Here is a 15,510-nt window from a genome sequence, read left to right as displayed (position 1 = left end):
GTATGATAAAAATATGCGTGTTTTTTCACAGAGGCATTAGCTATATGTACGCCTATGTAGGAGATGCGCCTGGCCAGAGGCAGGTGATGCCAGTCCCTGCTCAGGCTGCGCTGGTGGCGATCCAGTGCAGTGGTGGCACATGATGCTGCAGCGTTGCTGATAATGAGGAGTTCTGCAAACTCCACTCACAAAATCCCATAAACAGATAATAGTAATGTTTTAGTGGAATGATTAGTGGGGTTGTGAGCTACTCGTGGATAATTTGAAATATTAGCTATTAGTGAGCTGTATATTTATTTACTTAAAGTGTTTTGGTTTTCCTCAGTCTTTTTACTAACATGCCGCTGTAGATGGAGAATCATGAGGTACGCGAAGAGTTCTAATGTGACAAAATACCACCTAGATTAGCCCAGTTACATAACAAAGCAACAAATAAAATTAAAGGAGAACATGCTTAGCCTAAGTGACATCATACATGCAGAAAACATTTATTCTGGCTTAGGGTCCCACTTCAGCAAGTGTTACACCACGCGGATAATCCCATTCCTTCCCACTTAGGTGATGTGCGCACCACCAGGCTGATGGGGACACTCCAGGTCCTTACCTGGCTGGGTATGGAGGGGCAGGTCTTCTCGTGGTGCAGGCTGTGTGGCTGTCCTGCTCAACAGCAGCTGAGGATATGACACATTGAAATGTGGGCAGGAAAAATTTAGAAAGCTGAGTATGGGATTTTTTTTTAAATTCCATTCCACCAAATAAAATAAATAAGCTCAAGACAGTCGCCCAGAGTGAAAGAGAAAATGCTATTGTATTTATGAATTGCTAGGCAGAATAAAGGATATTTGGTAGTGAAATATCACTGAGAAGACCTTTCCTATTAGCACCTCTGGATTTCACAATCTCTTTACTGAAATCCCAGTGCCACCAGTGCAGCATTTATTCTGGGAAATCATAGGTACATTAAATTCAAATAGGGCTTTGTTCCAGAAGTCCTAAATGCTCCCTGAAATAATAAATATTTACTGAGACAATTAAGAAATATGACAGAACGTTAGACAGAAAACTTGTGAATGACCTAGTAGGAAAGCTGAGATATTTTGCTCAAGGGGGTTAGAATGGGAATGTAATGCTATTGACGTGATTAAAATGAGTAAAGGAGTGAATAGACATAACAATTAATTGACATGTGTAAGTAAAGGCAAAGGTGGGACTCTGAACGTGTAATTTTGATAGTCAGAAGAACTCAGGGTTGGTTAAGATTAAAGGAAAGCCTCCCACTTACCTCCAAAATGTTTCATTAGCTGCAGCCTACTTGGGATCCCCAAAGCATAATAGAAAGGGAAGGCTGGCAGAGGGCTGTATCCCGCTTCTGCCCTGGCTCGGGTACCTTCTCCTCCCGTGTGCAGGCACGCAGGCTGCAGAGGTGATGGAATGTGCTGGCTTTGCCTCCGGACTTTGGGTGAACAAGAATGGGTTCCAGAGTGGGGGGCATGGCTGGAAGTGAATGCTGATATTGTCAGCCGAGCTGTTGTGAGTTTAGGATTATGAAGGGGATTATGATTGAGGAATTTATAAATTGCAGTAACCATTGTCATTATAAATTTAGTCAGAGGTGGCCTACTCTTTAGAGTGGGTACCTAGTGCCCTTGATAAGAACTCTGTCCTCTACTTATGTGTATAAACTAAAGTAAATAAATATGAAAAATTAAATGTAATTAAATTTCCCAAAGCATGGGACAATGATAGTCTGGCATTTCAAGCTCAATCAATGACAGCATTGCCACTAACCTCGTTTGGAGCCCGCTGAGGCACTGGGCTCGTAACTCATGTTGTCATGTCAGAACCCAAACTGGTGTGCCGGCGTGCATGGGGCGCTGCACTGCAGTGGGCGGGTGCACCCGCTGGCACTGATCTGAAACACACAAGTCCTTAGAAAGCATAGTCTTCGGCTTTTTTTCAGAAATTTTGTCTTACAAGGTTCATATATTGTTTAATATTTGTTTAGGAGGACCTTTTAAGCTATTCTGCTGATGCTTTTCCTTTTTTCCAAGAAAAGGTCCATTTCCCTTCTAAATCGAAAGTTCCTGTGTGAAAAGCTTACTCTTCCGAAAAAGAAACAAATTCTGCGCTAGTGTCTGGAGCTGAGTAATCCTATTACTTTATCAGCTCTGCAAGGAATGGGAAATTTTTGTTTTCTAGGGTATTGCAAGCCTCCTTTATACCATTGGTGACTCCACTAGCCATTTTGTAATTTGTTTTTATTTAGTGTACTGCAGAGGGCTAGCGGGTTCCTCTGTCTGCCTCCAAATAATTATGATTCCCATGCTTTATATAACAAAGGCAACAAGCGCTAAATTAGTGGTGTTTTCCATAATTTTGTGACTGATTTGTTTAGTAAGTTAAAAGCATATATATGAAGAACAGTGGTAGAATTTTCTACTTCTTTCTCTGTATTGTGAGTGTCCAGGTGGTTGCTAGCCCGTGTCATACTGATCTACCCTTGGCTGTTTTACATAGCAGGGTTGGCTTCTTGGTGGTTTTCTTTTGCTTTTAAAGGAAAATTTAGTGTGTGATAATTAGTGATTGTAACCTTTTGAGACAGGAATTGAACTGATACATTAAGTGCAGTTTTTATTTTAGGGGGGATGTGTGAAATTAAGTTAATCTTTTAATAATATATGTTAAAGACAAAGTGTAGCACCAACTTTTGCTTTTCCCTGTCATCATTAAACCCTTTCGTATACTCATCAGCAAGTTGAAATACCTATTCAGAAACAGCCAGCACTGTATAATATACTAAATCAAGAGCAGACTCCACCTTTGATTACATTTCAGAAAAGTCATGTAGGTATCTGAGGGTTTAATTTGTTCCCATTAATGGAGGGTTTGGTTTTTTTTTCAAAAAAACTAAAAAGCCTTGAAACAAATTGCTTACAGATTAGGTCTTTTCATTCTCCAGCTCTTCTGCAGCCAGTGATGGCTCTGTCATTTGCCACCCTGCTATTGCAGGTGCCTGCAGACCCAACGTCCTTCTTGGCAGAGCACCATGGTGGCGGTGCCACGTGGTGGTTTTCGATGGGTGCTGGCCTCAGGACAGTGCTGTACACCACATTACCCCCTACAGGACATTTCTTCTGGATCACTAACCTGCCATGGGAGACTTCACAGGTGGATAAATCCTACTAGGTTTAGGACAATTATCCCAAACCTCCTTAATGCATTTATTTAGGATCAAGCTGGTGGCCATGTTTTGCCATGAGCTGGGTCTTTACCCCAAATTTACCCTCCGCTAATTAAGATCTCTCCTGTAATCCACAGCAAAAGAAAGGTTCTTATAGATGGCAGTTCTGTGTTTGGACCTGATCTGCCCCAGCAGTATCTGCTATGTATTAGTGAGGGGGGATTTAGGTAACTCATGTGGTGCCTCTTATCATGAACAATTCCTCTGGTTATTCTAGGACTATTTGTGGGATCGAGCCTGGTAATGAAAAAATCCAGCTGAATGGAGGGTAGTCAGGGGGCTGCCATAACTTTAGCTGTCCCATGGGAAACACATGACCCAAAGCCTTAGGTGAAAATGTTCCCAGGCCTTCCTAAAATGTGGATACTTACACTTTTTTTATATGTACTTCTACAGTAAATCATCAAAAAAGCCTCAGACAAGGCTCTTTGGTTTTATGGCCTTTCCTGGTCAACATGAAATAGAGAGTTTTCAGAATTTAATTTCCTTTTCTTTTTTTTTTTTTTGTAATCCAATAAACGTATAAACTTCACAGAATATTGTAATTTTCCCAGAAGACCATCTTGGTTGGTCCTGGACCTGTGTGTAAATAAACATATACTTTTCAATTGTTTTATAAAAACTTTTATTACATGTATGAACTGGATTGGATGTACTTTAATCTGTCTGGTATTTGGGGAGTTTCGTAAAATGCATATTTTGAGACCAATAAAGTGGAATGGCTCAATCAGAGCCATTATTGTCTATTGGACAAATATATTTATTCAGCATTTTGCCATCCATACTGTTATGCTCCAGATCAGAATGGCTGTTTTAGAGCCATTCTGCTCTCCTGGGTAATGCATACAGTACTTGGGATGTTTGCTGTGGATAGTAAATGTATTTATGAAAATTTGTACGTTAAAAAAAGGAAATGGCACTAGCCAAGATTTAAATGAAAATAGTTCTCCCTTTGCAAATACTTGTTATTATGCTATAATAGCGTTACTTTCAAATGGCAGCATTCACCAAGATGTCTGGGACCTGGAGGCTGTGGTCTGAGAAAGCCGTGGGCTCAGCCCAGTAGTCACTGCCAGAGAACAGGAGATGCTCAAAAAGCCTTTCTTCCTACGCGGAAAGCACACGGCCATCGTCGCCTGCTGTTACTTCTGAGGCAGTGTGCGCTTCATCTGTTTAAAGATGATTGTACCTCGAACACGATCTTGCGTAGGAAAAAAGTTTTAAGGCAGCTCTTCCTGGGGAGGACCAGGCTCACTGAAGGTTTGAATGCGGCTTGCTGCCTTTGCGCTGCAGCAGATGTGTGATTACATGGAGCGTTCCACCAGAACGTTGTGGGACTGAGCATCTCGGTGCAGCAGGCAGTGACCATTGATCTTAAGCCACTGCAGCTGGTCCTGCAGGAGTGTCTGGTCGTGGCCGGAGGTGGCCTGGCCATTTGGAATTGCTACAGCAGCCCAGGAGGTCAAGTCCAGATCTTTGGTGGCCAGCATCATAGCTAAAGAGATTTGCTTCCAAGAAATCTAAGCCTTTGAGGCTTTTCAAATATCTCTTAGTGCAGTAGTTATTTATTTGTTTTAAAGAGGTAATTGCTGTTATTTCGATTTTTACCAAAAGGGGATTCTTAAACCAGGCAAAGAAATTTGAAATGAGTTTGCTGTATTACGTCGCTGTAAGTGCTTTAGCCATTGGCCATCTAAGGGAAAACATTCTGTCAGATAATCATGGCCATTTTTGCATTTTAAGGGAACAAATGTCATATCTAAGAAACACATTTTATCCAGGACTTAATTATAATTTATATTACATTGCAGAGCATTTGTTTTCTGTTCATCGTTTTATTGCTCTTCTGCCTTTTCCTGAAATTTATGCATTAAATTGTGTGTCTGTGTGTCTGTATGCGTGTATCTGTGTGTATATATGTACACATATGCAATATAATAAAAAGTGGTGTAGTGGGGACAACAGACGGCTTGTGTGTGATGTATTATTGGCATTTTTCTTTCAAATTACCATTTTCTTGCTGCTTTGGGAGAAAGCCATGATTTTTCTGTGATTAGTACACTTTTAACAATCTGGAATAAATTCCTGATCTTATTCATGTGCCTAGTTCAATGCCCATTTTTACGTTTTAGTGCAAACCCCTACATATGTGCCTGTAATACCACAAAAAATAAGATGTTTCTTTGTGGAAATTTTTATGGAATTTGGATGCCGATCAAATATTTTTAGAAGTGGGGAATTAATGCAGCTTGACCATGTAAATGATTTTTTTAATGAAAAAGGCTTTAGTATTCATATCTCTCTCTCTGTGTCTTGTTTGTGTATTCCTTTGTGCTAATCTTAAATAATGGATCCATATCAAAGTTAATAAATTAGTAACTATTAGCAGTGTTTGGATTACAGTAAGTGACCCAACGACACTTCGTTGACATTGACTTTTTATGTGTTCCAATAATACATTCTGAGCTTTAAAAATAAGACAAAGCAAAATAGGTTTGGCAAGTATTTGAATCCTTAACAACTCACAGGCAATGGCTTTGTTTAAATCCAAGGCCTCTGCCTTAAATATACTTTCCTTTAAAATGGTTCTAAAACCCAGATTCTGAGATCCACGTCTTCCTCAAAACCTGCATTTTCTGACTCTGTTCAGCTGGTGCACCATGTTGGGCTGCATCGGTCATGACATGTTATGAAACCTAACGCGATGTGACTGATGCAGGCTGACACGATGTGTCACAAAGCAACATATCAGATCACAAACTTGAAAAAAGAAAAGAAACTTTTTTTTTTTTTCCTCTCAAAGTCTAAATTAATGAAGCAGCATATATTTTTAAAAAGGTGGACTAGTTTCGAGCGTTGAGGAATTTTTCTCAATATCGGTCCCACAGAAAAGTCTCCATCCTGACAAGAAAGTACCTCCTGTCCGCGCTCCTGCTTCTCTCCAGGGTGCAGTCAAGATTAAAGATGATGAGCCTAGGTCATCTCAGCAGTGCTGCCATTGCCAGGTCTGATCCTGGAAGCCTTGGATCACTTTCAGAGGACTGGATTCCACAGGCACTGGGTATAATCCCCCTTCCTGGGGAAGCCTGCACCTTCTAAAAATGTTCTTTGAGTCCAGCTACCATTGTTGTCATTTTATCTGGGGTTTATTATTATTATTTTCTGCCATTCCATTTCTTTGGACTGTCAGCTTCCATCCAGAGGATTAGCAAGTCTCTTCACATACTCAGTCACAGACTTCATAGAACATTGCTGCACAACAGGATTATTTCAGCTGCAAACAATAGATTGTCCTCTAGCCTCACTTTCTGATTGGAGAAAGATGCACCATAGTTTGCCCCCTTGTTGGCCCACCTTTAGTCTAATTTTCCTTACTACAAATGCAATGCATTACACATTATCTCCTGAACGATCAGGAAGATTTCTTTTTCTTTTTGAAGGGCTTTCATATAATTTTATTGGAAGATATATAGTGGGTAAAATATATATGAACTCTAGCTTGCTAAGGAAGAATCTACCAACGGCTGCTAGATAAAACATTATAAATTTATTGCCAACTTATCTGGGAAGGGTTATTTTAAGAGCCTGCTGCCCACAACAAGTTTTTGAGCTAAAATTAATGGATGGGATACCTAAGAGAAATGGGCATCTTCCTTCACCCCTTAGTTACAAACAAATTGCAGATATTGTTATCTTTGCAAGTGAGAATAATCTCTAGTTTTTGTACTACTTCTGCTGTAAACAATGTACCGCTTGCTTTCCTATGACCCTCACTCTGTATACATATTTATATATTATTCATACCAGATTAAAAATGAATGTGCTCTTTACCACAGTTGTACTGCATAGTGACAATACAAATTAACTTATTGTGTACTTACTTTTCACAAGGCAGTGATGTGAAATTTTGATGGCCTGAAAAAGTAAGTCGTGGGGGAGGCAACGCCAAACTGAATCCTTGTAGGTGCACTTTATATTGTCTGATTTATTAAAGTGCATTGAATTAATAAATGGCATTCTCTGTATGGAATTGCACGGGTTTGAACTTGGTTCAGTGACGGGCAGAAGGAGTTGCCTTTCAGTATGATGCGTGTGAGGTGGTTAGCTCCATCCACGCTTCGTGGATTCCATTTTTACAATTTTTTTTCTGTGCAGGAAGGAGTTAGGATGGACAGTTAATGACAGCCACTTGTGGGCAAAGCTGCTTGGTGAGATCTCACACTGTTGGCTAGCAGTACCAATTCATGCTAAAACTGTCCAGTGTATTTCCATGCTACGTGATGCTTGAGGGGTTCAGAGGGGTGGCTGATGGGTGTGTTGTGCCTACTTGCTCCTCAAGTTCCATCGCTCAGTCTGTGCTCCCTGCAGGCTGCTCTGCGAGCAGTTATCAGGGACATTGCACTATCGATGGCACATCCAGTTTCTGGCACACAAGAAGGACCAAATAAACAGGATATGGTTTTGCTTTTCCATAGCATCAATAAAACCAGAGTAAATAAGGCTGGAGGGCAAGTTGTACCATTTCCCACAACTTATCAGGGCGTCTTCTCCTCATAGCAAGGGGAACCAGTGGTCAGTTGGTCAAATTAAACACTGGAAATACTGGAAGGGAGCTGGTGTTGCTGGTGTAGTCTCACATCTCAGTGGATGTGACAGTGGCAGGCCTTTATCTTTTTGGAAAAAGGGGAAAATCACTTTGATTTGTCATGGAGCGAGACTCTCTCCCCTTTACACAACATTACTCCCACTTTGGCCAAAGGCGTTTGGGCACCTCCCCAAGCAGAGGATGCAGTAGACCCCGTAACTCTGCCCGGTCAGAGGTGTCACCCAAGAGGGAGAAAAAGGAGAAGGAAAGAAAGAGGCCAGAACCCAGCTGTGAATTCTGGTGATGTTATCCACCTGTGACAAACAGTGGGGGAGATGTAATGGTTTTCTCAGATTATTTTTTTTTTTCCTCAGTTTTCAAATATTTCTAGTTTTTCTGAAACAATGAAGGTCAGATTGTCCCTGGACCTTCTTCATACCCAGACAGTTTTGAGAGTGCTTCCAGTTTTTAAAACTATTGTATTCAAAATTTTTCAAGCATATTTGTGCTTGTGTATTGATTTGAGGACTGACTCTAAGAGGCACTAGAGACACCTTCAATCTCTCGTTCACTATTTCCTCATTTCTTCTAGCTGAAATTTTTCTTTGAAAGCCCAATTCAATTTCTGTAACATTATCTATATAGGTTTCTTCCATTGCTATCACTATGAAATTTTCTGCTGAAATTTGACTTTCTAAAGATTAGCAGCTTACAGGTGTAATTTCTTTTTCCTTATGAAATTGTTGAGGAAAATGTCTAATCCAGGAGAGAACTAGAAGATCGACCTGCATTCCACCCCAAGAATTTATGCATAAACATGCATGTTGGAGGTCTTAGGGTGGTGGTCATGTTTCTGGCAGTCTTCAACTTGTAAAAGCAAAGGCTGGAAGGGAAAGGAAACATGCCTGTAGTCCTGGGGCATAGGGCTTAGGTGATTGTGGACTGGCCTTAACACTTCTTTCCTCTGGGTAGCAAGCAGTACGTCTGGGGGGACTCAGCTTTCCAGTGGTAGCTTTAGCGTTACAGAAAAAAAGGCAAGCTGAGCAATCCAGAACATTAATACCAGCTCAGGTGGATTTACTCTGCTGGAGATGCTCATGCTGGTGTGCCAGCATTTTTCCAGGCTCCTGTCTCTGCTGGGAGGGCTACAGCACCATTACCATCCCAGTATAGGTGATATCAGACCAGTGTACAGCAAGCATCTATTTGCTTATCTGTTAAATTGCCAACTAAAATTGAGGTGAGATGGTCCCAGCCCCTTCCCACAGAGAGGGAAGCACAATCCTCCTGCTCTGCTACCCCGGCATCTGTTTTATGCCTGCTAGGCAGTACCACGGCAGCAAAGAAAAACGTGCTCTTGATATGTGGAGATAGGGTATTGTTTTTCACTTATCCTGGCTTTATGTAGATGGTCTGGCACATTTATTTATCCATTTATTTGAGCAAATTAAAGCAAGCTAAGCGCATTTGACCTCAGATGGTCCTGGTTTAAGTTAATTTGAGAGACAAAGCTCATAAAGTTCCAGTAAAACACATCAACAACTTCCCAGCATAGGTTGAAATGTGATTGCTGAAATATAACCTCCAAAACCAGATACAGCATGGAGATTCAAAGTCTCAATAATCTGAAAAATATGGGAAAGTATATAGATAGCCTTACTAAGAAGTGATATCTTTCATTCATGCCTTCGTTTTGCAGTCGGTTGCCGTTTCACCCACGAGAACTGCATCTATCAGATTTTGTACATTAACATTCCTTTTCTAATCTAGCTCGGACATTTTATTTTAAAGCTGGTGATAACCTCGGGCCCCGGTCCAGCAAGCACTTATGTGCTTGCATGTCTTTACTCACAGGAGTAATCTCACTGGAGTAAATGTTTGTAGGTTTGAGGGTTTGGTTATCTCAATCCATTATTTCTTTCCATTAAAAAGTCATCTGTGTGATTAAAATAAAGCATACAATTCTTTACTCAGAAACCCACCCAAAGACAGAGTGTGTTTATTAGACTAAGGGTCTGCACATTGTCATCCTTGAATTGCATTTCAATAAAAAAGATAATTAACCAATGTAAAAGAAGGCAGTCTCGTACGCGATTGCACTGTATTTACATGAGTTTAATTTGGATCGCAGGCTGACGGATTTACAGCTGGGTCTGAGGAGGGAGATGGAATAGCTGCGCTTCTCCAGAAAATCTGAAGCAGAGAGTTTTAAAATGCAGTTTCTTTAAGTGGGCATCATGCGAATAGCACAGATCTCTTCCTCTTGCTGGAGGCGCGCGGATGCCCTCCACCCAAGAGGAGGGGTTCCTGCTGGGGGCACACCGGTGCGCCCAGCGCTCTTGGGCTGTGCAGTGGGCGGGTCTGCAGGCACCGCGTACGTGAAATAAAAAAACTAACCAGGCTCTCATCTGTCACGCAGGTCACAGGCCTTTCCAGTGCAGATACTGCCCGTACAGTGCCTCTCAGAAGGGAAATCTGAAGACCCATGTTCTCTGTGTCCATCGCATGCCTTTTGACAACAGCCAGTATCCCGACCGCAGGTTCAAGCGCTCCAGAGTTGACTCCGAAGCTTCTGGGAATTTGGAGGAACCTGCAGCTGTCAAACCAGGGAGCTCAGCAGAGCTAACGGAGGAGGGCAGCAAGGCCCAGGAGTGATGCAGCTTGGCGGCTCTGTCTCCATACTGCAGTAGCCTTTTACACTGGGTTTAGAGATGCATTTGGATGAGGGTCAGCTAACTGCCTTCAATGGAAAAGAATGGTGTGCAAATTCCCAGAGGTGTACAAGATGCTGAAAACAGTCAAATATATGTATATGTACACGTACACACACATGCACATATATATATATATACACACACACACAGAGATACTCGGTCATACACACACTTAATATATATCGACATACACACACATACACACACACACAAAATACACACATTGTGTGTGTGTGTGTGTTTAAATATATATATTACACATGCAAAATAAATTTCCAGCCCTTGAAAATGGCTGCTAAACAGTTACCTGGCAACAAGTACTTCCAAACAATGTAGGTGGGATAATAAAGTGATTTAAAAATGTTAGGAGGTCGTTAGTTATTTAAAAAGCAGAGTAATTTCAAACTTTAGAGTGGTCTTTGTCCCAAAATAATGCTCTTAACAGAAAAACGATACCGTCTAAACGATTTAGTGTTGCCTTGAAGATTGAGGGGCTGTGTTTTCATTGTTGAAAACACCTTTATAATATGACACCAGCTGCTGTCATTTGCCTAGCATAGTAATGAGATGTGTTGGTAGACTGCCATGGTGCCAGTCTGACTGGAGCTGTCATTGCAGAGAAAATCAATTCAAGTGGTGTTGCAACTGCGGTATAGGAGAAACCTTAGACGGCCCATAAGCTAGGGTCAGTACTGACCTATACTGAAAAGTATTGTGATATTACATTTTCTTCTTTTTTTTTTTTTTTTTTTAATATACAGCCAAATGAATTAATGGTTTAGAAAAAATCTGCAGCCCAATGTGTGATTGCAGATTTGAAATGTAATTCATTTTTTGTAATCATCTTTCAGTATTGAGGGAAATGCTTTTATTCTTTTTTTTTTTCCTTGTTGATGAAGAAGTAAGTTGCTATAAAAGTAGAAGTACAATATATAGGAATATTGTTTAGTGAAACTAGTCAGCCTTATCTATAGAAGGTGCTGGTGAGAAACAGAATTTTATTACATAGAAGGTTGGTAATTTTTTTTTCTTCTTCTCTTATTCTTTCAAAATTCCTTTAAATTCCTTTTTTTTTTTTTTTTTCTTTACACTTGAATGAAGGATTCCCCAGTCATGGTTAATTTTCACGTGTTAGTTTTTGTAAGTGTTACAGACATAGTGCAGAAGTTTCTTTTGGAGCAAGCTCTTATAAAGTAGCTTGACCTAAAATATGAATCCAAACTTCCTGCTCTTTTGTCTCTAATGAAGAAAAGTGTTTTAGCTGATATTTCTTTGGTTTTGTAAAACAAATGCGTTTATATTTTTGCAGATTTTAGCTTTTTTACTGATTGGATGCTCCAAATTTAGCAAGGTCTTTTGCCACATAGGAAGCTTTTGAGAGACTATAATGAACCACATACTTAAAAAAAAAATCATAAGAAAAATAACTAAAGGTTTATTCTGAAATTCTCTGAATGGCATAAAATTTTAGCCTTCTAATGTACTTCCTTTGACAGAAGCAAAATTGGTGCTGTTTATTGTGATAGTACAGAAGTATTAACTTCTTCTAAAACAAAATCATCCAGACTTAAAAAAAAACCAAACAAAAACAAACAAAAAAAAAAAGTAAAAAACAAATCAATATTTCTTTGCAGGCTGGGAGCACAGAGTAAAACCCCAGGGCCTTAAAACTTCAGCTCTGCCTAAAGCAGTTTACAAAAAATACTAAACTGCAATCAATGTAAATAAAATTCTTAGCGCTACCCTGAGACTGGAAAAAAAAAAATCTCAGGCTAATAAGGAATACGGTTTGCATATGCTGTCGGAAAGGATGTCATCCAACTGAAGTTTCAGTTTAAATGAGGTCACTGTGTAACTTGGACCCATCTGGCACAGAGCAAGCTGCTTTTCTTGTTTTTCTAGTATAGTTCTCACTGCCTTACTTAAATCGAGTTGATAAACTTAATGCAACTGTTTCTATGATCCTAGATAAAGGATTGAAATGTTATTGAAACTTTCTGACTGTAGTAAGCTTTAGGATTTTAACTGCACTACTGTGTTTGGTGACTGTGTCAGTCGCTTGCTTTTGTGTGTTTGCGCCGCCTTCAGTATCTTAGCAAAAAAAAAAGAAAAAAAGAGAAAAAAACCCCCCGAAACCACCCCCCACATTCCATTTCTTGCACTTTTTGAGCTCTTTCAGTATTCTTTTGTGTCTTCTGAGCATTTTCAGATACGACAGGCAATAATTCTGTTTGTGACACTGGAAACATCTCCCGCTCCTTGTGATGTGTGTGTTGATTCCATTTGGTCGGGTGCTACTGTCCCTCTCCTCCCCTCTGACATAGCCCTTTTTTCCAGAACATTTGTAACTTGTAATACAAACAAGTGACAGCAGCAGTGATGCATTGTCAGTTTCTGAATATCATCATGCTTCTCATATCTAAACATGTCAAGTTTTTTCTCTGTAACTTCTGTAGTCTGTGATACTGGTCATAATACTGTCTACATTCCTACACAAAGAAAAATTTCTATCTTGGAGGAAATCTGAGATCAATAGAGTAGAGGATTTTGTTGCTATGCTTGTAACAATTAGAAAACTTTGTATTTAAAGTTTATTCTTGGTCATTATTTATTATTATAATACATCAGTTGACAGAACTTTATTCTGGTATAGAAGTATTAAAAGTTGTTTTTTCAGCAATGACTGTTTTCTTTCTGCTGTTAGAATAAAAATGTCTTTGAAGCAGTACAGTTTTATCCAGTGTTTTACGCAATAAAACCTCTACCTCTGAAAAAAAAGTTTTCCTACTTGCTTATGTTTATTAGGAACAGTTAAAACATTATTTTCTGCAGCTTTGTCAGATTTTAAAAAAAATTAATGTCAGTAAATTCACAGTTGTTAGGCAGTTACTGGAGTGTATTACGCTGGGTGTGTGTGCTCAGTCCACTTATTAATCTGAACAAATCTATATACAGTATATACATATATATATTATATATATTGTGCTTAATTAAAAGACTGTGGAAATCTGTTTTAGCATGTAGTAATAATTGTTTTATATACTACTACTTATGTACTATAGAAAAAGTCTTGGGGTCTATCAAGCTTTGATTTGAAAGTGTTTGAAGTGTGTATCATACACTATGATGTATAAAGTCATGTTTTCACATTAAAAAAAATCGTTTGTATAGATCATATATTTGGCTTTAGAAAATTGTGAGGTTTATTGTTATGGTGCATGTTAAGAAAGCTGCCCACGCCTCGAAGAATGTGCAAGTGCGAGAGCGCTTTCGTTCTCCTGGGTGAATCTTTATTCTTCCTGTTTAAGGTTTTATTTGCACATTTGAAAGCAACCAAACTAAAGGATTTTTCACTTCATAGAAAAAAGTAAATATGATTAACATCAAAAAAAAGATGCACGAAATCTCAGAAACTACAGCAACCACGGGGAGAAGACAGGAACATGGCCTTGCACAAAGAAAGCCAAGAGAGAAAACACATTTAGAACAGGGAGATTTTAACATTAGCTCGAGCTAGTTGTACCCATAGTAATAAAGCTGTGCTGTACCTTGAATTCTTCAGCAGAAAAAGGTACAGAAATTGTCCAGAAGGATTAAGAATTCACACGTAGCATTGTGGAAATTCAGTTATTCAATGGCTGAAATTTGCAGCGAGGAGCTAATGTTACAGGTGAGCTGGTGGAGCATGCATGCGGCAGGGTGAATCACGGAGGTAGCACCACATTTGCTGCTGTAGAGGCAAATGCCACAGGTCTCTTCATCTGCAGAGAGTAAAAATCTGCAGTGCACTGAGTTTTAATCAAAATCCAGGGAGTAAATGAAAAAATTTATGTTTTGCAAAGTTTAGGTCTTTCACACCCTCTCCTGGGTGGGTGGAACTACTCCTCTTAGGCACAAAATCGTAGCACGTAAAAATGTTGCTTGAGGATGGATGAGCACTGGTCTTGGAGCTGAACTCTGCCTCACTATGGGATAATCGCTGTGCCCTGGAACTGGGGAACAGCAACTGTTTGGGATTGGGGGGGGGGGGGGGGGGGGGGGGGGGTGTCTCCCAAAGATTTTCCTGCCTTCTGATTTTAATAGACAATAAATGAAAACATGAAAACCCCATCAAGGATCAATGACCATCTCGTTGCATCTCCATGGAAATGCTCACAGTCTCCTGTATGGTCCCAAGTTTCCACTAGGAACCAGGCATTAAATGGTACATATATCCTCTAGGAAACCCTAAGAATGACCATCGATGGCCTTGACCCACAAAACAGGGCATCCCCGGCCGAGACAGCCCGTGGGAGAGGAGGTCTGAAGGAGAACTGTGTTTGTCTCATCTAAGTCTGTCCGCGGAGATTTTTGTGACCTGGCAGCTGGTCCGCAGGCTTCCAATGCAGATGGTGGGGGTCTTGACAAGAGCCTTCCCGCCTAACATCAGAAGGCTGCTCTCAGCTCTAAGATAATGTTTCTTGTTGAAACTTTTATAAGGACTATAACCCCTCTGTCTACCGTAATTTGGGAGTTGAATATTTCCCCTATCTGTTTAACATCTGTATCGTAACAGTATATTATAAAAAGCTCACCTCGTGTATTGTAAGCATGATCCCAGTGAAATTATTCCTTAGTATTGTGTTTTTCATTTCTGGATACCACTGCTTGGCATGATCCACCACAGTGGAAGTATGTTTCCGTGGGGAAGCCCGGGGAAGGGGAGGAGGGAAGGTAAAGCTGTGGTGTAATGTCATACTAAAAATGTCACCCAGCTGAGCGTTTTAGGGGCTGTGAGAAGTTCTGCAGCTCCTCACCTGTTGGTGTTGCGCAGGGTGTTGTTTGGGGGCCTTCTGTTGTGGCACTTTTTTTAACCAAAAAGGCCTCAGCAAACAGGGAAATCGCAGGAAAAGAGGAAGAAGAAAATTTAAATGATCCCAGAGTGAACTGTTTTGCTGTTAATACAGAAATACAGAGCAAGACACATTTAA

General features: G+C 40.1%; 1 protein-coding gene across 4 annotated transcripts in view; it reads left to right on the top strand.

The window, feature by feature from the left end:
* The window catches only part of ZNF536 (zinc finger protein 536), a 353,196-nt gene extending 339,667 nt beyond the window's left edge, over positions 1–13,529 (top strand). For all 4 annotated transcript variants that reach the window (XM_055819039.1, XM_027783931.2, XM_027783940.2 and 1 more), the window contains one exon: positions 10,246–13,529. In XM_055819039.1, the coding sequence (XP_055675014.1) occupies positions 10,246–10,481 (236 nt within the window). In that variant the 3' untranslated portion in view covers positions 10,482–13,529. The remainder of the gene's footprint in view (positions 1–10,245) is intronic.
* Positions 13,530–15,510: the final 1,981 nt, after the last annotated feature.

Source organism: Falco peregrinus, chromosome 14, assembly GCF_023634155.1.
Source record: "Falco peregrinus isolate bFalPer1 chromosome 14, bFalPer1.pri, whole genome shotgun sequence".
In the NCBI taxonomy this organism is placed as follows: Eukaryota; Metazoa; Chordata; class Aves; order Falconiformes; family Falconidae; genus Falco; species Falco peregrinus.
The sequence above is the reverse complement of the archived record's forward strand: the minus strand, read 5'-3'. Positions and strand labels throughout refer to the sequence as shown.